This window comes from Dreissena polymorpha, chromosome 9, assembly GCF_020536995.1.
Source record: "Dreissena polymorpha isolate Duluth1 chromosome 9, UMN_Dpol_1.0, whole genome shotgun sequence".
In the NCBI taxonomy this organism is placed as follows: Eukaryota; Metazoa; Mollusca; class Bivalvia; order Myida; family Dreissenidae; genus Dreissena; species Dreissena polymorpha.
This window is the reverse complement of record NC_068363.1, coordinates 87,662,954-87,690,948: the sequence shown is the minus strand read 5'-3', so window position 1 is coordinate 87,690,948 and position 27,995 is coordinate 87,662,954. Positions and strand designations below refer to the sequence as shown.

The 27,995-nt window shown below is 37.4% G+C and overlaps 1 protein-coding gene across 2 annotated transcripts; it reads left to right on the top strand.

The window, feature by feature from the left end:
• The first annotated feature begins 25 nt into the window (after window positions 1–25).
• LOC127844305 (acyloxyacyl hydrolase-like) lies at window positions 26–27,995 on the top strand. 2 transcript variants are annotated; one of them, XM_052374409.1, is made up of 19 exons: window positions 26–193; window positions 2,176–2,332; window positions 5,029–5,131; window positions 5,592–5,660; window positions 6,284–6,348; window positions 6,811–6,871; window positions 9,336–9,406; window positions 10,371–10,419; window positions 10,954–11,097; window positions 12,428–12,497; window positions 15,036–15,158; window positions 19,070–19,109; window positions 20,277–20,351; window positions 22,138–22,213; window positions 22,910–23,065; window positions 24,384–24,443; window positions 25,297–25,390; window positions 26,345–26,421; window positions 27,396–27,995. In XM_052374409.1, the coding sequence occupies exons 1-19, from the start codon at window positions 109–111 to the stop codon at window positions 27,525–27,527; spliced, it is 1,707 nt and encodes a 568-aa protein (XP_052230369.1). In that variant the 5' UTR covers window positions 26–108; the 3' UTR covers window positions 27,528–27,995. The 2 variants fall into 2 exon arrangements, with proteins under 2 accessions (XP_052230369.1, XP_052230368.1); XM_052374408.1 differs by lacking the exon at window positions 19,070–19,109 and adding an exon at window positions 17,751–17,790.

Below are 27,995 nucleotides of genomic sequence, written 5' to 3'. Positions count from 1 at the left end.
GCGTCCATCCACAATGATTATTATCACGTGATTTCTATTTTAAGCTTACAGTCACATGACAGTCAGGAAAACTGTCAAGCTCGTTTATTAAATGCAACGAACTTAAACATGAAGTTAATTTTTGTAGCGTTTTTTATTCTTTCCATAGGGAAAGTTTGCGATGCAGATGCAAACGGCGGAGCAAATTGTGCAAGTAATGCTATGAATATTTTTTTTTATTTTATTACCATTATTATTTTATAAACGTGTTTATTTATTTATTTTTATCACATGTCTGTGAAACTTCTATCGACGATACTGTTTCTAATTTTGCAACAAAGCCTCAAAGGTATGCAGCTCATTTAAGTATCTAAAGCTCACACGTATTTTCAAATCTAAACTATTTAACTAAATATATACAGTCAGTCAACCAGTTTAGAATCACCCGGCAAAAAACGTTAATTCTTTTGCCCACAATAATTTATTTCGGCATGTAGTGTCAATGTGCGAAGATGTAAAAATAAAGGGTTAAATTTATTTTGTATGATAACAGGTTAGGCCAGAAAGCAATTGCAGTTTTTTGTCAAAAATAGCCAATTAAAGTTCACCCTTCGAAAATTATTAAAAATCATTCAACTTACAGAATTAGTCTTTCAAAACATTGTCATGGCATTTGTTTTCAATCAGCAAAACGTTTATTTGAAAATAATAAAGCCCTCTATCCATATGCACATTTCAAAACATAATTAACCCATTCAATCAGTTCCGGTTAACTTTTTGCTGCATTTACCCGCCCCCCCCTCCTGTAAGCATAATACAAAAGCTTTCTTGCTAAAACTTTGTTAATTTATTCCATTACCTAATGTTTACCTTAGACACTTATCATTTTCTTTTATTGGGGCATTAAGGAAAATTAAATACAAATTAATCGGAACTGCTGATTATACGGAACTGGTTGACAAACTGTATATATATATTTTGTTGTATGTATATATGATCACTAAATGTATATCATACCAGAGAATTTTTTAAACATATTATTTTTCATACTATGTGGTTTTCCACATTATTCACGAGAAAATCTTAATTGTTATCTTTTTTGTTCCCTACCGGTTTCACCGGAGGGGACTTATGGATTGCGCTCTGTCCGTCCGTCCATCAGTCAGTCACATTTTCTGGATCCTGCAATAACTTTAAAAGTTCTTAATATTTTTTCATGAAACTTGAAACATGGATGGATGGCAATATGGACATTATGCACATCATTTTATTTTGTTCCTACGTCAAAAATTCTGGTTGCTATGGCAACCAAAAAAAATAATCTGACAATGGTGGAATTTCTGACAATGGTGGAGCCGGTAGGGGACCATATTGCTTGACTATAGCTTTGTTCATAATTGTTTTGCAAAATCGTTTCTTATAATAATTTATGACCTTTTAGTGATGTTAAGTTTTATTTTCAAGTGCAACTGCTTTTACTTTGTGTTATGTTCTAGAACCAATTCCTATAATTGTAAAGCAAAAAACAAATGAAACAAAACATGATTGTATACTAAAACAATTTAGTTATCTTTTAAATGATGATTTACAACATTGTAAAAGTTTATGACTGTGGCTTCTACTTAAGGTGTCCATATCAAACACAGTTGAAATTCTACTGCTGTTGTTTTTATTTTTGTACAATGTAACAAAATGCACACCTTGTTTAATAGGACCCAAAGATCTAGACACATTTTTTTATGTTTTTCTTTCAATGTGTTGTTTATTCACATATTTGTTGCGACTGACAAGATTTTTAGCAAGTACAGTGTGCTGCCTAAACAAGAAAATAAACATATATTAATAGAATATTCAAGAAAAACAAACACAAACGTGTCTGGAAATAATTAAGAAAAAATATTTCTGAATGGCATTCACATTTCTAAGGTCAATTTCTTAAATAAAAATGCAGCAAGTTTGTTGCTTAATTGCAAAAAAAAGAAATCAGGAAAATTCTCATTGTGAAATCTTAAGTTAGGAAAATATGGGTCTTTTGGACTAAATTAACATAACTTTCCTTCCTTTGGGAATTTTTTGGACAGCAATCCGGAATGTTGTATTTTTTTATTAATTGGGAAAGTGCCTTAAACAGGTACTTTGTAAAGAAGGAAAAATTAATTAAATGTTATTTTATATATAATATGATAACATTTTCAGCATGTGATGTTATTATGGGGTTGGTCGAGCAGACGTCAGCAATTCACAATGAGTCCCTGATCCAGTCGTTGGAACGCCTGTGCAAGCTTCTACCTGACCAGTTTGAAAAGCCGTGTCTAGTGTTTGCTGATTACATTGGTCCAATACTGTTTGTCATGTTAGTAAACTAGTTTAAATTTAAAGCCATGTAATGTTTTTACAGGCTTCATTTGGCCAATACTGTTTATCATGATAGTAAAACAGTTTAAATTAAACACAACAATTAAGTTATAACTCAAAATGATTAAAAAGCGATCACCACTATTAAAGGGATCTTTTCACGCTTTGGTAAATTGACAAAATTGAAAAAAGTTGTTTCAGATTCGCAAATTTTCGTTTTAGTTATGATATTTGTGAGGAAACAGTAATACTGAACATGTACCATGGTCTAATATAGCCATTATATGCATCTTTTGACGATTTTAAAACATAAAAATTATAAAGCGTTGCAACGCGAAACGATTGAATAATTTGGAGAGTTCTGTTTTTGTCGTTAAATTTTGTGAAACTACGAAGATTGCTTATATAAGGTATAAAATACATCAACTAGTGTAATCGGCGGAATAGCTCAGTAGGCTAAAGCGTTTTTACTTCAGGACTCTGGCAGTACTCCAGGGGTCACTGGTTCGAAACCTGGTCCGGGCAATGTTCTTTTCCTTTTTTTAATTTTATTCTTGATTTTTTACTGGAGCTTTTACGATCCAATGTTTACATTTATCGATATAAAGCATTTCATGAATCAGTTAAAAAATGCCAAAATCTGTGAAAAGGCCCCTTTAAGGGTCAGAAATGTTTGACAGTTTCCAAACTGTTTAATTTCTCTCTCTTTTTTCATAAAATACATTAATTCTTGTTTTTCTCTGATAGTTAGCTATTATTTGATTTAATGTCACAAGTAGAATCATCAGCATCATATTGCAAGTAGTAACTAATGGTATTTAGTAGTGTGACTTGCATCGTAGGTGGGGGCATTTTTGCTAGAAAATGACATAAACAAATTTACCCAGCTAGCCACTTCAAAATGAATATGCACAAAGCTCAATGGTACGAGTTCTTCCTTGGTTTCAAGATTGAATTCAGGTTGAAAAAGTTACGGAAAGAAAAGCTTCACAAAGCTGGTGTTTACTTATGTGACCCTCCAGCATTTGGCTAAATTCAAATGCCTTTTTTCTCATATTTATACACAGTATCAGTGCAGGTGTACAAAACTTACAAAACTTCTCGTAACTTATTCGTCCTTGAATTTTGTCTGCAACATGTTTTGGAATAATTATTGCTCTTTGTCTGTTTGTCCGCTATGTGATACAGGAATTCAGACTGCAGCTAGTTTTTGCTGAATTATTGTCCTTTGATTTTTTTCCATTCTAGAATATATGAGTCGTGTTATGAGAAAACTGGGCATAATGCATGTGCATAAAATGTCGTCCCAGAATAGCCTGTGCAGTTCGCACAGGCTAATCAGGGACGACACTTTCCGCTTTTATGACATTTTTCGTTTAACTGAAGTCTCTTCTAACCAAAAATCCAATTTAGGCGGAAAGTGTCGTCCCTGATTAGACTGTGGCCTGTAATTTGGGACGACACTTTACGCACATGCATTATGCCCATTTTTCTTAGAACACGACTCATATAGTGGATATGTCAGTGTCAAAAAGTGTTGTGATGAGGCATCATGCAGTGCCTGTGACACATTTTTGGTTGATAATTATTATCACTGATATTGCATGGCTTTCATTAATCTAACAAAACACCTGTACCAAAACAAAGGAGCGTGTTATGCAACGCTTTTGATTAAACATACCAAATGTAATTTTAATTACAATTATAATACTAGCAATTATGATCATTAAATGTATTTCTAGACTTTATCATATCATAGTTTTTGTTCAGGGTCAACCAAAAGGGTCATATGACCATACTGTGGCATGTGATTGAACTTGCCGGAAAAATGTCGTATTGTATGGATAAAATTGTGTTATCCTAAAGATTATTATTGATTACTTTCTTATCAAGTGCCCTTCGAAAAGTATTGCATATGCTAGACCTTGATCAAATACTATGTAAACATTGTTATGTGAGATTAATTAGGTTATCCTAAATATTATTCAGTCTCGCATATGCATGACCTAGATCAGATACTTTGTTAATACTGTTATCTGAGATTACCGGTATGTATAACAGACATTTAACAAGAACATACTTGTTATTAAAGAAACCTGTTCAAATATTTGAAAAAATGAGTAATACAGAAATATTGTTATTCTGTAGATTCCATTATAAAAACAAGCATTCATTGTTGAACCAGTCAATTAACACGCATTACTGTAATACTGTTATCTGAGATTATGTATAACAGACATTTAACAAGAACATACTTGTTATTAAAGAAACCTGTTCAAATATTTGAACAAATAAAGTTAAAAAAAAAATATTGTCATACTGTAGATTCCCTTATTAAAACAAGAATTCAATATTGAAACCAGTCAATTAACACGCATGACTAAGAAAACTTAATTATAATTAAGTTAAGGGATTTATCATCAATTGAAACAGACAAATGACCTGTGTTTTGGGAAAACTGGGCTTAAAGCATGTGGGTAAAGTGTTGTCCCAGATTAGCCTGTGCAGTCTGCACAGGCTAATCAGGGATGACACTTTCTTTCAACAATTGATTTTCATCTAGAAGAGATTGTATTTCACCGAAAAGTTCAATAAAAAAGAAAGTGTCGACCTTGAATAGCTTGGGCAGTCTGCACAGGCTTATCAGGGCTGATAATACATGCCCATACAGTTTTATGACAAAATTGCTTGCAGAGTAGAAGACAAGGATACGCCAGACGTGATATGCCACAAGCTGGGCTTCTGTACCTCAACGAAGGGCCACCCCCAGTGTACTTTGTTCCCACTGAACTCTAATGTAAGAACAAAACACTTTAATTCCTTTTCTAGGGTATGAACTTAAAAAAATACAAACTTTGACTGCCATTGTACTTGATTTAAAGCTTATAGCTTTCAGTGTTTTAAACCTATTTATTCACATTTGATTTTGTAAGAAACTTGAGGCTTATTAAAAGATTCTTAAGTTAGATTTCTGGGGAGAACCAGTACTTGGTTTCTTTAAAAAAAGTCTTTTCAATGCAGTTGTCAAAACCTTAAGTCAGTAATCACAATACAGTATATCTTTGTTAACACTTGACGAGATTTTACATATCTATACAACGGCAAATCAAATACATTAGAGTATATTATACAAATACAATACAATATTTATGTTATGATATTTTGGAGGTGATTTTGGGCTGCTTGGCTATTTTTTTGTGAGGATCACATGAATTATCCATGCTTTTTATGCAAAGTGTTTTGACACTCCATTTCAGAAAAAACTTCGTCACTTTTCTGAGGACCCTATTCTGAAGCAGAAGGTGTTGTTGAAAAAACTCAATATGGTGAGACATTGATGAAAAATATTGAGTATAATAACGATTTATTAATCCCTTGCCAAAAAGCGGTATTTCAGATTAAAGAAATCCGTTGTGTCCATCCATCAGTCTGTCCATATAAATGTTGTGTCAGTTCTATACCTCCTATACCCTTTTACATGAAACTCACATCAAATATTTAGTGCATTGAGACGATGTGTAGAGGGCACAAGTCAGTCATGCCGGCTCAAGATCAAGGTGGTACTTCAAGGTCAAAGGTTTGAGCCTCCATTTTTGTGTACGCTCCATATAATGCTGTACTCTTATAGGATTTTCATGAAACTTGGCTAAAACGTTTAGGTCATTGAGACAATATGCAAAGGCATGAGTCACTCATGGTGGCTAAAGGTCAAGGTCATACTCCAATTTCAAATTGTGAGCGTACACTTTTGTGTCTCCTGCATTATCTTGTATCTTTTGAAGAATTTTCATAAAACTTGTCTAAAAATGTATGGGCATTGAAACGATGTACAGAAAGCCTGAATCTATAATGCAGGCTTAAGGTAAAGGTTGTACAAGAAGGTCAAAGAGTTAAGCTTTAAGAATGTCTGAAATAAAGACTTATACTGTTTCTTTTTTCATATTTTCAGCCAAAGATTGGTGCCAACATTTGTGACTTACCTGGTATCAAAGAAATATGTGCATGGATAAATGCGTAAGTATTGCAAGGGATGTTTTGCGTTAAACAAAATGAATTTTGTTTGTACATCTTCATCGGCATATTTAAGTAACACTATGTCACACTGTTGCTCAGCATATATTTACATGGATATAATAATTATCACTTAGTTACACTTATGCTACTTTTTTACCAATTTTGCTTTACAGTTGAAAATTGCAAATCCATATGTTGCATAATTTAATTCTTCCGCTTCTGTGACCTCTTTACACTAAATTTGTTCAAATAAATCAACCAAATGTTATCAAAGATCAGTCAATAAACAGTTCATGTTTATATGTTTCCACAATGATATAAATATACTTCATTAAATTGTAGAGGCATTTACCTGAAATCCAGGGCAACCAAACAAACCCACATTTTTAATAAATGCAAACTTATTATATTGGCAGTATTTGTATTCTCTCATAGTAGTTAAATCTATAATTATTATAACAGAATCTTCAACAACCATGAGCCAGCTGTTGATCTTGATGGTGACAAGCACAGTCCCTATGAAGTGAGTGCTCCCCACCCAAGTCTGTAGTCCCTATGAAGTGAGTGATCCCACACCTGTCTATAGTCCCTATGAAGTGAGTGCTCCCCACCCCAGTCTATAGTTCCTATGAAGTGAGTGATCCCACACCTTTCTATAGTCCCTATAAAGTGAGTGATCACCACCCCAGTCTATAGTCCCTATGAAGTGAGTGATCCCCACACCTGTCTATAGTCCCTATGAAGTGAGTGATCCCCACACCTGTCTATAGTCCCTATGAAGTGAGTGCTCCCCACCCCAGTCTATAGTCCCTATTAAGTGAGTGCTCCCCACACCTGTCTATAGTCCCTATGAAGTGAGTGCTCCCCACCCCAGTCTAAAGTCCCTATGAAGTGAGTGATCACCACACCTGTCTATAGTCCCTATGTAGTGAGTGATCCCAACACCTGTCTATAGTCCCTATGAAGTGAGTGCTCCCCACCCCAGTCTATAGTCCCTATGAAGTGAGTGATCCCCACACCTGTCTATAGTCCCTATGAAGTGAGTGCTCCCCACACCTGTCTTTAGTCCCTATGGAGTGAGTGATCCCCACACCTGTCTATAGTCCCTATGAAGTGAGTGCTCCCCACCCCAGTCTATAGTCCCTATGAAGTGAGTGATCCCCACACTTGTCTATAGTCCCTATGAAGTGAGTGCTCCCCACCCCAGTCTATAGTCCCTATGAAGTGAGTGATCCCCACACCTGTCTATAGTCCCTATGAAGTGAGTGCTCCCCACACCTGTCTATAGTCCCTATGAAGTGAGTGCTCCCCACCCCAGTCTATAGTCCCTTTGAAGTAAGTGCTCCCCACACCAGTCTATAGTCCCTATTAAGTGCGTGCTCCCCACACCTGTCTATAGCCCCTATGAAGTGAGTGCTCCCCACCCCAGTCTATAGTCCCTATGAAGTGAGTGATCCCCACACCTGTCTATAGTCCCTATGAAGTGAGTGATCCCCACACCTGTCTATAGTGCCTATGAAGTGAGTGCTCCCCACCCCAGTCTATAGTCCCTATTAAGTGAGTGCTCCCCACACCTGTCTAACGTCCCTATGAAGTGAGTGCTCTCCACCCCAGTCTATAGTCCCTATGAAGTGAGTGATCTCCACACCTGTCTATAGTCCCATGAAGTGAGTGATCCCCACACCTGTCTATAGTCCCTATGAAGTGAGTAATCCCCACACCTGTCAATAGTCCCTATGAAGTGAGTGATCCCCATACCTGTCTATAGTCCCTATAAAGTGAGTGATCCCCACACCTGTCTATAGTCCCTATGAAGTTAGTGACCCCCACACCTTCTATAGTTGCTATGAAGTGAGTGAACCCCACACCTGTCTATAGTCCCTATGAATTTAGTGATCACCACACCTGTCTATAGTCCCTATGAAGTGAGTGATCCCCACACCTGTCTATAGTCCTTATGAAGTTAGTGATCACCACACCTGTCTATAGTCCCTAAGACGTGAGTGATTCCCATACCTGTCTATAGTCCCTATGAAGTGAGTGATGCCCACAACTGTCTATAGTCCGTATGAAGTGAGTGATACCCACACCTGTCTATAGTCCCTATGACGTGAGTGATCCCCACACCTGTCTATAGTTCCTATGAAGTGAGTGATTCCCACACCTGTCTATAGTCCCTATAAAGTGAGTGATCACCACACCTGTCTATAGTCCCTATGAAGTGTGTGATCCCCACACCTGTCTATGTCCTTATGACGTGAGTGATCCCCACACCTGTCTATAGTCCCTATGAAGTGAGTGATCCCCACACATGTCTATAGTCCCTATGAAGTGAGTGATTCCCACACCTGTCTATAGTCCCTATGAAGTGAGTGATCCCCACACCTGTCTATAGTCCCTATGAAGTGAGTGATCCCCACACCTGTCTATAGTCCCTATGAACTGAGTGACCCCACACCTGTCTATAGTCCGTATGAAGTGAGTGACCCCCACACCTGTCTATAGTCCCCATGAAGTGAGTGATCCCCACACCTTTCTATAGTCCCTATGAAGTAAGTGCTCCCCACCCCAGTCTATAGTCCCTATGAAGTGAGTGATCTCCACACCTGTCTATAGTCCCTATGAAGTGAGTGACCCCCACACCTGTCTATAGTCCCTATGAAGTGAGTGATCCCCAAACCTTTCTATAGTCCCTATGAAGTAAGTGCTCCCCACCCCAGTCTATAGTCCCTATGAAGTGAGTGATCCCCACACCTGTCTATAGTCCCTATGAAGTGAGTGATCTCCACACCTGTCTAGAACATGATGATGCCTACAAATTACCGTGCCTAATGGACACCCCTATCTTAATAACCCCCATCTCTCAAAAATACTTAAAAATTCTATGCCAAATTAATGCTTTCATTTGCTTAAACAAATGAGTAAACTTATATAATGAGCTACTAAGTCATTTTATTATATAATACTGTTATTGTGGTATATTTCAGACGCTACGTGGATATTCATGGCGAGGGAAGGATTGCGATGACAAAGATCGCAGCATGCATGCAGGTGCCAGGTAATATCACTGCTTTCTTACTGAGTTAAATCTCAGAAACTTCTTAGAACAACAAATTGAGCATGTTTATCAAACTCAAAATTGAGAAAAAAAACTCAAAGTTGAAGTCAGAATATCTACTTAAGTATGTTTGTGATGCTAGGCTGTTTAGAACATTTTTTTTTAGTTTTTCATCATTTCCATAACCATAGCAATCGCAACTTTTGCCTGAAGAAAATAATTAAATAATGTGCATATTACAAAAATGGCCCTGTACCACGCACCCAGTTTCATCAACATAGGTTAACAGCTATTTTCTCTTTGACGAAGCCCTTGATTCATTTTATTGAAATAATGTTTGTGACATATTAGCGTAATACAGTGTTCAGAGAGACATCGCGTCTTATTTTCAAAAAATGTTAATACATTTCCGAAAATGTATTCATCTGTATTTACATGTATGACAATTTGTGCTATTCGTTATATTTAATATGGTCTGATAATTTGTGCTATTCGTTATATTTTATATTTTCTGATAATAAGTGCATATTCATTATATTTAATATGTTCTGTACTTAGAGAAAACCTAAAAAGAAGAACAAGAATCGTTTTATTCCTTCGTTTGTTACAAGAAGAAATCTATTGCCATCTGACTAGTTAACGGTTTTAAGTAAACCAATTATTAATAGTAGCGTGTAACCGAACCATGCGAATTCCACAACGTTTTATTATTACAGAATCAAATAAGTCGTCTGTCAAATGTTTATTTCGAATTATCGTTAATTCGAAGTTTTTTTAATGGTCCCGACGACTTCGAAATAACGGTGTTGAAGTGTACTTAATTTTAATGTTACTTCACAAATTTGTTCCCTAACCAGTTCTCAACAATATTTAAGAATCTGATGTCAAAGGATTTCTCATTAGGGGTAAAAGAAAACAATGAGAAGTGTTTCATATGTCAACTTTTATGCTGCTGTTATTTCAGAACATTAAACGATGATGTCAATAGGGACTCCAACTGCAATGGCATCATGGTAAAAATAGCCATTGCTTCATAATTTATTAACTTAAACAATGTCATCATGGTAAAAATATAAATTTATTCATAATCAATTAGCATTTAGAATTTCATGGCTAACACATATTGTAAATAGTTCACATGTTCAATCTGTATTTATTCTACAAGCCTCAATATCATGGCATGTTGTAACTCTCATGTGAACTGTCCTGGATTGCAATTGAACCAGAATCCTGTTTTTGATGCAAGCATTTTTCAATCGCTCACTTTTGACTCATCAAAAGTATATGCCTTGCATCATTATTTCACAAAATGTTGTTCCTTAGTTTAGCAATATTATATAAAAAGATATACAAAGCAACATTTGTAGAGCAATCAACAAGTATCCAGAAACAAAATATGTATACTTCAGTTTTTTTACCCCTGAACATTTAATTTTACCCCTGAATATTTCAAGCACTGGGGCGTTTGTTTTACTGCTGGTTTTCAAAAGCTATTGAAATCCTAGACTGTAATTCTTGTTAACATTCAATAACTTTGCTACATTCAGGGCACTGACCCTGTTACCAAGCAACCATACGAGACAACCTTCTGTGAGGGGTCTGAACCTAGGGGAGTAGCCGTGCTGGGGGATTCCATCAGCGCACATTTCCACCTGCCAAGGGAGTGGTTCAACTCCACTGAACTCTCTGAGGTAAGCATTTCCACCTGCCAGGGAATGGTTCAACTCCACTGAACTCTCCATGGTAAGCATTTCCACCTGCCTAGGGAGTGGTTCAACTCCACTGAACTCTCTGAGGTAAGCATTTCCACCTGCCAGGGAATGGTTGAACTCCACTGAAATCTCCATGGTAAGCATTTCTACCTGCCTAGGGAGTGGTTCAACTCCACTGAACTCTTGGCGATGAGCATTTCCACCTGCCAGGGAGTGGTTCAACTGCACTGAACTCTCCATGGTAAGCATTTCTACCTGCCTAGGGAGTGGTTCAACTCCACTGAACTCTTGGCGGTGAGCATTTCCACCTGCCAGGGAGTGGTTCAACTCCACTGAACTCTCCATGGTAAGCATTTCTACCTGCCTAGGGAGTGGTTCAACTCCACTGAACTGTTGGTGGTGAGCATTTCCACCTGCCAGGGAATGGTTCAACTCCACTGAACTCTCCATGGTAAGCATTTCCACCTGCCTAGGGAGTGGTTCAACTCCACTGAACTCTCTGAGGTAAGCATTTCTACCTGCCAGGGAATGGTTCAACTCCACTGAACTCTCCATGGTAAGCATTTCTACCTGCCTAGGGAGTGGTTCAACTGCACTGAACTCTCCATGGTAAGCATTTCTACCTGCCTAGGGAGTGGTTCAACTCCACTGAACTCTCTGAGGTAAGCATTTCCACCTGCCAGGGAATGGTTCAACTCCACTGAACTCTCCATGGTAAGCATTTCTACCTGCCTAGGGAGTGGTTCAACTCCACTGAACTCTCCATGGTAAGCATTTCTACCTGCCTAGGGAGTGGTTCAACTCCACTGAACTCTTGGCGGTGAGCATTTCCACCTGCCTAGGGAGTGGTTCAACTCCACTGAACTCTCCATGGTAAGCATTGACCTTTGTGTAAAAAAAATAAGTTATGTCTAAAAAACATGTATAGGGCGCAGTTTTTTTACCTCAAAGTTTCAATTTACTACTGAAATAAAAGCTTGAGAATGTCCATCTTTGTGTCCATCGGTTCACAACTTTTAAAAGTAGCATCACAATACCTTCCAAATGTGGTGAGTTTAGGCACTGTTATAGTGATTAAATGGATAATTTAAATTAATTTTATCATGAAAATACTTTGTTTAGTGAACTTACTGTATTAGAGCTCATTATGGATGTTTGATGTGAATATTTAGTAAGATTATTAGTTTTGTTCAAAGGCTGTACTTAAAAAACATGTAATTTAATACACAGTACCTTCCCCAGTTGATTTTGTTTCCTCAGAAAATGTATGCTTTCTTAAGATGCCTTATTGTTCCTTGTTTCTTTGCAGGGTGTGTTTGAAGGCTTGCCATATATCGGAGAAAATGAACTGGATTGGCCAGCCTTCTCCTATGCCACAGGTAGGCTTAGATTTCCTATTCCACAGGTAGGCTCACATCTCCTATGCCACAAGTATGCTCAAATCTCCTATGCCAAAAGTACGCTCACATCTCATATATCTCAGATATGCTCACATTTCCTATGCCACATGTAGGCTTAGATCTCCTATGCCACAGGTAGGCTCACATCTCCTATGCCACAGGTAGGCTCACATCTCCTGTGCCACAGGTAGGCTCACATCTCCTATGCCACATGTAGGCTCACATCTCCTATGCTACAGGTAGGCTCAAATCTCCTATGCCAAAAGTACGCTCACATCTCATATATCTCAGATATGCTCACATCTCCTATGCCACAGGTAGGCTCACATCTCCTATTCCACAGGTAGGCTCACATCTCCTATGCCACAGGTAGGCTCACATCTCTTATGCCACAGGCAGACTCATAACTCCTATGCCACAGGTAGGCTCACATCTCCTACGCCACAGGCAGACTCATAACTCCTATGCCACAGGTAGGCTGACATCTCCTATGCCGCAGGTAGGCTCACATCTCCTATGCCACAGGTAGGCTGACATCTCCTATGCCACAGGCAGACTCATAACTCCTATGCCACAGGTAGGCTGACATCTCCTATGCCACAGGTAGTCTCACATCTCCTATGCCACAGGTAGGCTCACATCTCTTATGCCACAGGTAGGCTGACATCTCCTATGCCACAGGTAGGCTCACATCTCCTATGCCTCAGGTAGGCTCACATTTCTTATGCCACAGGTAGGCTCACATCTCCTATGCCACAGGTAGGCTCACACCTCCTATGCCACAGGTAGGCTCACATCTCCTATGCCTCAGATATGCTCACATCTCCTATGCCACAGGTAGGCTCACATCTCCTATGCCTCAGGTAGGCTCACATCTCCTATGCCACAAGTATGCTCACATCTCCTATGCCACAGGTAGGCTCACATCTCCTATGCCTCAGGTAGGCTCACATCTCCTATGCCACAAGTATGCTCACATCTCCTATGCCACAGGTAGGCTCACATCTCCTATGCCTCAGGTAGGCTCACATCTCCTATGCCACAAGTAGGCTCACATCTCCTATGCCACAGGTAGGCTGACATCTCCTATGCCACAGGTAGGCTGACATCTCCTATGCCACAGGTAGGCTCACATCTCCTATGCCACAGGTAGGCTCACATCTCCTATGCCACAGGTAGGCTCACATCTCCTATGCCACAGGTAGGCTGACATCTCTTATGCCACAGGTAGGCTGACATCTCCTATGCCACAGGTAGGCTCACATCTCCTATGCCATAGGTAGGCTGACATCTCCTATGCCACAGGTAGGCTCACATCTCCTATGCCACAGGCAGACTCATAACTCCTATGCCACAGGTAGGCTGACATCTCCTATGCCACAGGTAGGCTCACATCTCCTATGCCACAGGTAGGCTCACATCTCTTATGCCACAGGTAGGCTGACATCTCATATGCCACATGTAGGCTCACATCTCCTATGCCACAGGTAGGCTGACATCTCCTATGCCACAGGTAGGCTCACATCTCCTATGCCACAGGTAGGCTGACATCTCCTATGCCACAGGTAGGCTCACATCTCCTATGCCACAGGTAGGCTGACATCTCCTATGCCACAGGTAGGCTGACATCTCCTATGCCACAGGCAGACTCATAACTCCTATGCCACAGGTAGGCTCACATCTCCTATGCCACAGGTAGGCTCACATCTCCTATGCCACAGGTAGGCTCACATCTCCTACGCCACAGGCAGACTCATAACTCCTATGCCACAGGTAGGCTCACATCTCCTATGCCACAGGTAGGCTCACATCTCCTATGCCACAGGCAGACTCATAACTCCTATGCTACAGGTAGGCTCACATCTCCTATGCCACAGGTAAGCTCACATTTCCCACGCCACATGCAGGCTCACATCACTTATGTCACAGGTAGGCTCACTACTCCTATGCCGCAGGTAGGCTCATATCTCCTGTGCCACAGTTAGGCTGACATCTCCTATGCCACAGGTAGGCTCACATCTCCTGTGCCACAGTTAGGCTCATATCTCTTATGCCACAGGTAGGCTCACATCTCTTATGCCACAGGTAGGCTGACATCTCCTATGCATCAGGTAGGCTCACAACTTTAATCACATGTGTAAGGTTAAATCAGCTTTTAATTAAATTTTAACTAGTTTTATCACAAAATTTACTATTCAGAATTATGATGACCCACATTGATGTGAGGGTGCAGCCAGAATCTAGGCATTACATGCACTTAAAATCATTTTGTATTTATGCAATGTATAGCGTGATGTCAGCATTTTATTAAATTTAACTTTAAAATTAATGACTTCGGTTGCGATTTCCCTCAAATTAGACATAAGGCATTATCTTTTCAATTCCAAATCATTACCAAATAAAATAAAATCACAGACCTTTGACTTTCCAAACTATATTACAAGGAGAACAATTATATCCATGTTCTTATTGAAGGTATTTTACAATATTTCGTGAATGAGTATGTCTGATTGCCAGGTTTCATGAACGCTACTGACCCCCTAGACAAGGTGCTTCATGGCAAGACAGACTCAATCTACTTCAGACTGTGGCAGAGAAACAGGTGTAACTTCAAGGACTACCAGAACATTGCCGTCAATGGTAGGTAGTGAATTTATCGTAATTGTCCATGTATATAGTGCAACCATTTAAAATGTGCAACACGATTTTTAAATGAATATTAAGGATAGCATAATGTAATTTTTTCGCAAAAAAGCTCTCAGAATAGCGTTGTATCAATATTTAATGTCCACCAACTTGTTTACATGTTATTGAAATTTTTAGGTTTACTATTGCGCTTTATACATGGTGAAGTACGGTAAACACCTTTTAACAGAACACAAGCAATCAAACTGTAAAGCAATCTACTACACATTCAGCATAAGTCTCATGCAGATTACGGGCCATGAAGACATTAAAGGGACATTTTCATGTTTTGGTAAATTGACAAAATTGTAACAAAATTGTTTCAGATTTGCAAATTCTTGTAGTAGTTATGTTATTTGAGAGGAAACAGTAATACTGAACATTTACCATGCTCTAAAATAAAATATTATAAAATTATACATCTTTTGACGATTTAAAAACCTGACAATAATAAGGCGTTACAAACAAGATTATGCAAAACGATAACATAAGTTGGAGAGTTCTGGTGTTATCGTACAATTTTGAGCAACTATGAGGTTGCTTATATGAAGTAAAAAATACACCTCTCACGTTTGGCCGAGTGGTTATATTACTAGACTTTTTCTCCAAGGGTCAATGGTTTGAACCTAATTTAGGATTACTTTTGTTTTTCTTTAATTTTATTTTTGGCATTTACTGGAGTTATTTAGTTTCAATCTCTACATTCATCAATTTAAAGCATTCCATACATGCAAAAATCTGTGAAAAGGTCCCATTTATGTGGCTGTGAGTATCAGTGGATTTGGTGTCAGCACTTACACTACGTCTAGCGCGATTTCTGCCATCCACATCGCATCACCGTGATTCAGCCCAGAGTGGACAATTACTATCGCACCACGATACACTGTTAAACACGGTGATTTTCGCCGTGGCGAATTGCGGTGTCAGTCACGGCGTTATCGGGAAATTGATCTCACGGTGGACCACCATGATCGTGGTGGACCACCGTGGCCTCGGTGGTTCGCGGTGAAATACAGGTAAATGTGAATGAACATGTATATTTCGAAATTGCAGACCGAATAATTTTTGCAAAGTTCTAGAATGTTTTGTTATATTTGTATGTACATTTGTATACATTGTAACTTGATTTTTAACAATCATCATTATTTTCTATTGTTTACCCTCGTTCCAGAATTATTTGACATGTCATACATGGAGCGTGATGTACTTAATGTTTTGTTTCTACAGTTTTTGCGTGAAGATTTACTTCTTCTTTATTTACATAGTTGTTTGTTTTTGTTAAAATTTCGGAAATGCTTTCTCGTTTGTGCACATATAGCTTGTGGTATCTGGAAAACAGCACCCAGACAATTGGCACCCTATTTAAAGTCCCTGGTCATAGCTATATATATGGACATACAAATGTAACAAAACACTCTAGAACTTTGCAAAAATTATACGGTCTGCAATATCGAAATATACATGTTCATTCACATTTACCTGTAGTTCACCGCAAACCACCGAGGCCGCAGTGGTCCACGGCGATCCTGGTGGTCCTCCATGAGATCGATTTCCCGATAACGCCCGCGGTGTTCAGCCACTGTCAACGCGATTTATCATGATGGAAACACCTTCCGATCGCGGTGATTTTCCACGCTCACAAAAAATTGTCCACAGTGGGAGTGAGAAGGATGGCAGAAATCGCGCTAGACGTAGTGTACACTGCAATTTGCCAGAGCAAGGCCAATTTGGCATAATAAAAAGTTCAGCCAGAGAAAGCCCCTGGTGTCCACCTAGCACTGGTTCTACCCAGGTAAAATAAACTTCTTTTGAGGCACCAATTATTTTGTGTAGAGAGTGCAAAATAATGTTATTGCTTGTGGAAACGTAGTGTAAATGATGCAGATTTTGATAAAGGATCACTAATGCTGACACTTATGGATTTCAATTTTAAGTCTTGTTCACATATAAATTTTTTTGCGCAATTAAGGTTACAAGAATGTCTAAAACCCAGACTATAAACATAATAAAATGCTGTATTTAAAATTATATTGCTTTTATTTGTAAGCCAATAATCTTCAGTATTTTTCTGTTATTCACATTTTTTGTATGTGATTTATAGGGTATTTATTGGATTCGGTGGAATATATTCACAAGTGGCGCAGCCACAATGAAAAATTGTTTTTTCTAAGATAACAAGTGAACTTAAAGCGATATTGCAACAAATCCAACAAATTTTCTTTTTATTTTATGCTTACAAACGATTGTTTTTGTATCTTTGCTGAAATAATGATGTTGAAACGTCATGAGAAATACGTCTTTTCACAGTAGAACAGTTTTAATTCACTAAAATTTCTTTATAAACCACCGGAAAGCATAAAAAAATATGTTACATGTATGATTGTAAGACACGTCAAAATTAATGTCTGTCGGAAATACTACATAGAATAATGTTTAACTTGATACTCATATTCATGTTCTCCATTTAATTGCAAATAGAATTAAACATATTGGTTAGTACGCATGTGTTTTAAATGCATGCAATTATGGATCAAACCCAAACGATAGGTGCACGTGCCCAGGCAATGGTAACCAATATAGAGGGGAGGTAAGATTGCCCTGCCAACAATATTAGTGTATTTTATCCCCCAACACTTGACAGAGATATCACAATGTTTTGGGGACACATGAAGGTTGAGTTTGAAACTATTGTATTGTATATTGCATTGTGCATCGCTGCAAAAAAATGAAGGACTCAACGACCGATTGATTAATTTGGATGCACCCTGCAGCCTTTTATACTGCCCTGCCCTTATTCTAATAAAAAAAAATATCTGTTTAGATTTGACATAGGATTAAAAGCTCAGTATTTGCCGTAATGTCCAAAATCTTGTCATAGGAAACCTTAAAACTTTTAATGATAACACTATAATGAAATGAGTGTCTGATGCTAGCTGAGTAAAAAATCAGAACTCAAAACACCAGCAGACAAATTATATTTCAGCTTTACTGATATAACATAAATATGTACATGATGCTGTCCTTTTGAACCCTTTTGTCGCTCAGATGCAAAGTGAAAATGGTAACATGCAACCAGCAAAAACCAGAACAGTCAACGAGTAACTTGCAGCCTATTAAGATTTTATGCTATTTGCTTCTCATCAGTATCTTGAGGGTGGGACATGAAGAATTTAAAACTTAGTCTAGCAAGAAAGGTCTTTAATTTAATTTGATTTTCTAAGGGACTACAAACTCGTCAAAAGTTATATGAGGGGGAATACGTTAATTGAATTCTGACTGTAGCATGGAGAAGAAAAAGCAGATACAGAAGTTTTGTGGCTCAGCCTTCCATTGTGTTTATTGCATTATCTGTTGCATTTCTGCCACCTATTTTTTTCATTCCAGTACATGTCTCATGTAAAACTTTCTCTATGAAATTTGCCAATTCGGGTGTAAATATGCAACAAGGACAGTTACATTTGCTGAATTTCAGTTTATCAAAAAAAATATTGTATTCCTGTCTCAGCATAAAGTGGCAAATGTCAATCATTTTCTGGTGTTATTAATCTGGTAGAAAAGAACCAACTGGAAAACTGTAAGAATCTGAATAAACCAAAAAGCTTGAAATGTAGTCTGAACGGTAACTATTGCTTGAATGTTCATTGTCAGCTCAGGTACTATTTAAAGTACCCGAGGTAATCTTTTAAATATGCTACAAAGTACCAGGGGTACATAGAATATACTAAAAAGTACCCCCCAGTATGCCCAGTATGCCTTTAAGCATTTTTTCCATACCCTTGGTACATTGTAGTATTCCTAAGGGAACCCGGGATACTTTAAAATAGTCCCCGAGCAGACAACGACCACTTGAGCTTAACTATTGACAGGTGCCGCTGCCGAAGGCATGGTGAAACATATACAGCAAAGGTGACTGATCCTGCATTCATTGTCACATGTCCTGATTGCCCCTCTATCTCCTCCCATGGTTCCTGGTAACATGTCCTGATTGCCCCTCTATCTCCTCCCATGGTCCCTGGTTACATGTCCTGATTGCCCCTCTATCTCCTCCCATGGTCCCTGGTTACATGTCCTGATTGCCCCTCTATCTCCTCCCATGGTCCCTGGTGACATGTCCTGATTGCCCCTCTATCTCCTCACATGGTCCCTGGTTACAGAAATGAGCCTCAATCTGGGAAGATGGGGCTTCATGCACATGCAGAAAATGTCATTCCAAATTAGCCTGTGCATTCTTACCCAGGCTACCCTGGGAAAGTTCTTCCCACATAAACTGGATTTTTGTTTAAAAGAGACTTTGTTTATGCAAAATACTCCATCAAAGCAGAAAGTGTCTTCCCTGATTAGCTGGTGCAGACTGCACAGGTTAATGTAGGACATTTATGCTCGTGCATTAAGCCTGGTTTTCCCAGAGAGAGGCTCATATACATATATCCAAAGTGGCTCCATATTGCAGGCACATTTTTGTCCATCAATTTGTCTTATATTAATGTCCTTTTGTCATTGGAACTATGCAATGATTTCACATCCCTTTGGATATAAGCACAATATAAGGTATATGTCCATGCTGTCCCATTGTATGTCCCTTATGATCTTCGTGTTTAACAGGTTACAGAATTCCCCTACTGTGTTTGTAACTGCCTTATTTTAGAGAATTTGATTTCCCAGGTAAGTATGTCATCCACCACACCACCACCCTTGCCACCGACTGGAAAGATCAAACAAATAATACTGCTGTATGACACTTAAAGGAATGCATAATGAATTTACAAGTATTAAAAAAATAAACAATTAAAATACTTAGTTATGTGAAGGTATCATTCCTCACACATCATTTAATAAAATCCAGTAAGAATAAACTAGGAAATATATTTTTGTAATTAATTCTGCCAAAGGAGCATACATTTACTTAAATTATTTATATACTTTAATAAGGATATTGCAATGATCAGAGATAACTAAAGCTACATTAGGTATTTCCTCATAAACAAAACTCGCCTGCATTGACTATATCAGTGTATCAAACATGTCTAAAAATAACATAACATTTGAAAAGAAATTATTTTTTATGTTTTTCAGTCTCTATAGAAACAAGACTGGTGACTATCCCCTCATTGTGATATATGCCCTTGTTGGAAACGATGTCTGCAACGGGTAAGTTAGGACTATATTTGCCTTTTTTATAATATGTACAGTTAAATGTCCACAAACAGATGCACACAAGTTGTGTCCATTGTTTACATCTTGTCCATTATTTTAGATCGCTATGTGATATTTGTGACACATATTGATAAGGATAAAGAAATGTTTAATGAACAGGTAAAAAAATCATGAAATACAAGCGAGAATTGTCTATAACTCAAACATTTTTGGTAAAAACTTTCATATATTATAAAATATATAATAATATATTTTATGTTAATACTTGTTTAGTTTATTTCTTTAAATTTATTTGTTTGCTTTGCTTTGCATTTGTTGTGTTTGTTCACCAGGTTTTCAAGTTGAAAATCATGGTTATTATATGGGTATGGGTGGCAACTGGGGGGGGCGGGTGCATCAACTTGGCATTGCATGTAGGGCCTTTTGGGTCAAGGGTCTAGGTCACAGTTACCAAAAATTAAAAATAGTTTCCACTTCACAACTTTAGTTTACCCCCGTTCACACATAGATGCCACTTCTACTACGATCAAAGTGTGGCCGAAAACGTGGCCGATCAAACAAATTGCAGGAGAAACGTAGTGGAGTTTTCATAAGCGCAGTATGATCGCAGTAGTCTTCATGATCGGAAAGCTCTACGCTCTTGCCACCCTTATTTCGAAAGTGCTCAAAATAAACATAGTGGGATCGTGGCCAAAAATATTCGGTATATATATATTGGGGCATCGTAGTACAGTCGAAATAAAGACCATAATTTGCCAAATTGCTCTATTTAGACTCCGATCCGCCTCAATCTGCCCTGATCCAAACCTTTTTCATATCATGGCTTGATCTGGATGATCGTTGTTAGGTTTCAGCTCTGTGAGAACGGGGGGTTAGGTGGGAAAATTGCTTTGAAATTGTGTGTGTAGGTAGCTTACATAGACCTAGCTTGGGATTGCATTTGGGGCTAGTTGGGTGAAGGTCAAAGCACCTGTTACTAAAAAAAATAGCAAATTGTTGGTTTTACTAAAAAGAAATATAGTTCCTTTTTGTGCATTGACATAAGTTTGAAATTACAAATTGAAATGCAGTATTTAAAAAGCGAACATGGAGATCTAGCTAAGGATCTATTTGAAGCATTTTCTGGTAAAGGTCAAGGTCCCCGTCTCTTAACATGGATAATGGTTAACACTCTATATCATGAGCTTGGGTAAAGATATTTTTTACTAAAATACATGCATACCTCGCTTGTGATCATATTGAATTGGCAGTAAGGTCAAGGTCGCTGTTACTTAAATTAAATGATGTTATCCGATGAATAACTTGAGATGGGATGGAGGTATTGCTCTGAAGCTGTGTGTAAGATACTTAAACTCAAACCTTGCAGTTCATTTCAGACCAGTCAGGTAAAGGTAAATGTTGCTATAAATAGAACAAAACTGTTTCTGTGCTATATTTGACTTAAAATGGAGTTAACGTTCTAAAATTGTGAGTTAAGGTAGGGAACATATACACCTAAAGTGTGATTTTATTTCAAGATTTGGGACCAGTTGGATTCAGATCAAAGTCACTGTTGACCAAAAAAAAAAACTGTTTCCGCTCAATGATGTGATTTGGTAAAGAGCTCAAATTGTGTGTGCAGGTTGGTTGCAAGGGTTGGTTACAAGCATACCTTAAAAGGGATAGAACAATTATTTTACTTAAATTTAAAATCAAAATGTTGAAAAACCTCATTTTTGGTCTTTCAGTGTTACTTGTTTTTATATTCTTTTAATTTTTATCAACTTTTTACTTGTTCCAGTCACCCAGACACAATTGATCACATGACGAAACCAGAGGATATGCGAAAGTACGCTCTGCAAACCCTGGACTTTCTGGTAAATGGAACATTAGTTGTTTTCACAAGATTTGGTAGTCATGCCCTTAAATGTGAGCCTTGCTCTTGAAAAACAAGGTATCATGTGCTTAAAGTGTCATCCAGATAAGCCAGTTCAATCCGCACAGGCTTATCAGCAATGACGCTTTCCACTTTTATGGAATAATCATTTTAAGGAAGTCCTTCTTAGCAAAAATCAAGTTAAGGTGGAAAGTGACCCTCCTGAATAGCCTCTGCAGACTGCACAGGCTAATCAGGGTTGAAACTTTACTCACATGCATTGAGCTCACTTATTCACAGAACATGCCCTTAATAATAGAGCATTCGTCCCTTCTTCTCCAGATTGGCTGAACCACCTTCCTTGTACATGTGATGATGGCCCTTCAAAGAATTGTTTTTCATTTATTTGTGTAATTTATTTGTTTTCTTAATGTGTGTACCTTATTTTATCAAGTGAAAATTATTTAGTGATCATGGAAAATTTGGAATGGGATATTCATTTGATAAAGTGTTCTTACCTATTTCTTCCTGAATCATGCATGTACCAGTTTGTTTTATTTCTTATATTAGTTAATGGACAGAAATATTTTTAAGTTATCTGTTTATATATTTGTATACATGTATTATGTCAGGCAATTAATGCAAGTTTATTTACTTCCAATACGGTCAATTATCCAATATTATTTTCTGTTTTCAGGATAGTGTATTGCCATCAGGCAGTTATGTTTTCCTGACAGGATTGGCAGATGGCCGCGTACTGTATAACAGTCTGCATGATCGTGTACATCCGATTGGTGCACTGCGTAATGATGTCACTTACGCTCACTTCTATGACTACTTCAACTGTTTGGAGGTACAGACATCAATAGTGATTGGGACTTGATGATTCAAAATGTAACACTTGGGTCACAAGCTTTACTGGTTTATCACCAGTTTATTGGCATGGATGACTGGTTTATCACCATAGATGACTGGTTTATCATCAGTTTATCACCATGGATGACTGGATGATCACCAGTTTATCACCGCAGATGTCTGGTTTATCAACAGTTTATCACCATGGATGACTGGTTTATCACCATGGATGACTGGTTTATCACCTGTTTATCACCATGGATGACTGATTTATCACCTGTTTTTCACCATGGATGACTGATTTATCACCAGTTTATCACCATGGGTGTATGTTTGTCAGTCCATCTGTTTTTCTGTAGACACAAACTTGTCCAAACTCATTCTCCTTCACTTGTCCATGTATAACATTAAACATTCCCTTGTCCCTTATGATATTAGGTTGTGCATGTATGAGTTTTATCATCCTATAAAACAATGTTTTCTGTTTAGATAAGCTGATAACATGATCTTCTTTGAATTTCCAGATGAACTCTCCCCCTAGGAATATTTAAACATAAATAATCATGACCATACTACTTTTTCATAAACAAGTTGCAAAATGACGTCAATATTTTTCTAAAACGGTAGTAATGTTGTATGTTATAAGTCCTTAGAGAAATGATGTCATAGTTTTGCCAAAATATCAGCAATTTTACAATTGTGAAAATGAAATAAAAACTTCAACTTGATTCATACGCTTAGGTATTGAAGGGCATTTTTATCTTTTTGGTTGTAATTTGGTTGTACTAAACTTTTGTGTTTATGCAAATTAGGCTTTATTTTCCTGACAGTTTATACACTGATGAATTGCAGAAAATGTTATTCAATTCTGACTTAAAAAAGTATAAAAGTTTTGCCCCTTTTTCAACTAAGACCATCTTTAACACCATGCTTCATTTAGCGACAAGCGGCGTCGGGGGTATTCTTTGTCACTGATTCAAATTTGGTTTCTCAAACTCATTAAGATCATGCAATTAAACATCATGCAATATTTGTTATAAGGTATACATGTTCCTTATATCAAGACCTCCATGTTGACCTTGGATGAGGTCAAGGTCATCATTGCTGACTGCGAGTGACTTTCCCCTTGCAAATTTGTGTTCATTATGGTACGCTAAGTAAAAAATGTGCTTTTCCTGGAAACTTCATGTTCATTGTTCTAGAAGCATTTTATTCACTGATTAAATGCAATTAAATAATATTTAGTTCTTAAATACACTTGAATTTGTAATATTAATTATTATATGCCATATCTTAATTTTGTCTTTAAACTGCAGATTTCGCCATGCACTGGTTGGATGAACACCAATGAAACACTTCGAGACCTCACTACCCAGGTGAAAAAGTATTATGATAAATAGTTATCCCTTTCCAGCTTAAAGCCGAATCAAAAAGGCTATATGGAACCAGCATAAAACAGAACAGCCTTCAAGTTTTTATTTCTTTGCTGCTCAGCAGTATCTTAGGGTTTAAAATGAACCCTTAAAACTTCAATCTGGTAAAAAGGGTCTTAAATTTAAATTGATTTTCTTAGTGACTACAAATGCGTCAAACTGTGTATCAGTGTGATAAAGGGTTAAGTATCGCTTGTGAAGCAATTTTGTTAATCAACTGCTTGTAATTTTTTTGGCAATGATTTATTTCTTCTTTGACTTACGACTTCATGAAACTTGCTTCAAATAATTATCACATAAAGGCAATGTGAAACAAATTAATGTAACATGAAGGTCATCACCTTAAGGTCAAAGTTACCACTTGAAGGTCAGAAATATCATGGTATTGGATATAGCTCAGACTTCATGTGGCATAGCACTGTTTTAGTGACATGTTTTCCTTATTCAACAAATGTTCATGAAAAGTGTGTACTCACATTAACACAATCAGGCTACTGATTTACATCCTGTATTTGTGCATATGTTCGTTCATGCTCATGTTTTCTGTATCTATTAATTATATTATTGTATTTTCTGTGGGCATTTAACTTTGAGCGCATTTTAGCCTTAATGGTTAAGCATTGATGACATTTGCATTTTGATAAAACCAATAAACTTAACCCATGGCCTAACTGATATAAATGGCTTTCTTGTTGAAGGAATGTTACTCACACATTATTTAGTTCTTTGTCCGAAGTAAAATATACCAATTTCACATGAGTTCAAATTAAATAATGTCTCTTTTCATGACCTCTAGCGTGCTAACGAACTGAGCGATGTTCTGGTTGACATATCAAACAACACTTACAAGAACTTCAAGCTGTGGTATAATACAAACCCCATCAATACAGGTAAACCACTTCTCATCAATGGTATAGGCTGCCTACTTATATTTGGTTACATGGAGGCCACATGACTAATAATCTCAAACAAACAATGACCCAGCACAAACAAACTACATAAACTATCATGTTTCGTGAAGGTTTCACCCATGCATGCATTTTTTGGAAAGTACTGAATATTATAGTGTTTTATTATGCCCTTCTTTGTAGAATAGGGTGTATATTGTTTTGCTGGATGTTGGTCGGTAGACCAGTTGATTTCTGATCAATAACTTGAACAATTGGCTTGATACTTCACATGTGCTTTTGGTCTTGGACAGTAGATGACCCTCATTGAAATTGTGTCAAAAGGTCAGATGTCACTGTCACAATAAGTGTGAAAATCGTTTCCGATCATTATCTTGTAAAACAATTCACCGATTGGCTTGATACAGCACATGTGCATTGGCCTTTGTCAGTAAATGACCCTCATTGACATTTGGGTCACTAGGTCAAAGGTAAAGATCACTGTAACAATAGTTGTGAAAATTGTTTCTGGACAATCAAAAACTCTTTAACAAATTTACCAATTTGCTTGATACTTCTTATGTGCATTGACCTTGGACTGTACATGACCCCTATTGAAATTGGTGTCACTAGGTCAAAGGTCAAGGTTACTGTCACAATAAGTGTGAAAATTGTAAATTATCAATAACTTGTCAACAAATTGACTCATTGGCTTGATACTTCACATGTGCATTTGCTTTGGACAGTAGATGACCTAATTGCAATTTGGGTCATTAGTTCAAAGCCCTGTTTGGGGGGAGGGGGCATATTTCTCCGACCGCTGAGCTATTGTTTTTAGTCATGACGTCATATATAATGACAAACAAAACAATAATATATTATTTAATATATTTGTTTGTATTCTTGTATAAATCCCTCACAATAATTATTATAATAATATATGCTATGTATGTCCAGTGATACAAGAGTGGACCGCCAAGGGACTGCCCACCTGGCAACTGCTCGAACCCGTGGATGGTTTCCATGCCAACCAGGTATGGTGTCTGTTTTCTCCTTCTGTATATAACTAAGAGTAGATGTGAGGCTGGCACTGTGTTAAGGGGGTTTAATGCATGTGCTTAATGTGTCCTCCAAAATCAGGGATGACACGTTTCGCTTGTATGGTATCTTTTTATCAAAAGTCGACTGTTCATGAAGAAAATCAAGTTTAGGTGGAACTTATCATCCCTGATAAGCCTGTGCAGACTGCACAGGCTAATCTGAGACGACAATTTAAGCACATGCATTTAACCCCCTTTTTCCAAAGCAAGGCTCATATGGTTTTGGTGGGTGTCAGCTGTAAGGTTTCAAAGTGTATGTAGAGACATAACTTAGTATGAGATGGGTAATTAGGCAAATAGGCAAGAACTGAAGTCAGAGCTGTTGATTGGATTTAAGGATTATTATGTTTAAAAAAAAATTATGTAATTTACGGAGAACAATCTTTGTGTCAATCTCATACTTGATGAAAAACTTGCAAACAGCTCTTGTTTATTATATTTGAACGGATCAACTGCGATCCATAGTCTGTTTGAATGTGTTCTTGTAAGGAAGTTCAAATTCATTAGCCTGTTGACATACTTGCATATTTACATTTTGCATAAAAAATCCATGGAACAGGTTTAGGAATTGTTTAAGAATCACACAACTAATGTACGAAAATTAATTTAAACTGTATCCTTGGCCTGTAATCACCAACCTATTCTTAAACTTAAGAATAAGGAATAGACTTTTACCAAAGGAAACCATGTTCAACATTTGAATATATACATACTACAAATTTTGCTTATGTCATAAATGAAAGGTTTTAAATGAAGATTTGTGCAGTTTGAGATCTTAAGTACCATGTGATATTGAACTGTATTATAGTATACAAATATTACAGTTTATTTAATATCTTTTATCTTTAAAGTTAAAGCTAATAATTGATTGACAAATGCGGTCCCAGATTTATTGTGCTTGTTAACAGATTGGCAATGCAGAAGTGGCCAGGGTGGTGTGGGAGCAGATGGAGAATCAGTGGCCAGAGGTCATTGGAAAAGTCAACCCCTTCAACGACAAGATTGAGGACATCTTTGGCGATCAGGGGGGTTACAGATAGGAGCCCATTTTGTCTGGCTTCCATGAAATTAACAAGGGCATTTAGGGATCGAAATATCGAACATCATGTACACAACACTAGTTTAAACCTCAACACAAGATACGCTGCAAACACCGCAGCAGATATGCCGTTCTTTATTATGTAATTTATCTTGCATATATACACATAGATAATGCGATAAGTTTCATTCCATTGAATAGAACAATTGTACTAGTTATATATATTATTTGTTTCTCTATTCTCTTTCGCATATTCATGTAGATAATGCCAATAATTACATTCCATATGGTAGAACAATTGTAGTAGTTTTTGTTAATATTTATGTCTTAATATTTAATTTGCTTGTGAAGAGTGCTGAAACTAGGAACAAACTCTGTTTCAACATTCAAACATGTCATCCTCAGCTGTGATATTATTATATGATGTAGAAATCATTAGATTAAATTTAAATAAAATATATTTAGTCGT

What these genes read in the sequence shown, in the direction of transcription:
- LOC127844305 (XM_052374409.1), top strand. Translation starts at nt 109, where the DNA reads ATGAAGTTAATTTTTGTAGCGTTTTTTATTCTTTCCATAGGGAAAGTT. An exon ending in CCAACTGCAATGGCATCATG is followed by an intron (nt 10,420 to 10,953) that starts GTAAAAATAGCC and finishes TGCTACATTCAG; the next exon opens with GGCACTGACCCTGTTACCAA. An exon ending in CCAGAACATTGCCGTCAATG is followed by an intron (nt 15,159 to 19,069) that starts GTAGGTAGTGAA and finishes AACTATTGACAG; the next exon opens with GTGCCGCTGCCGAAGGCATG.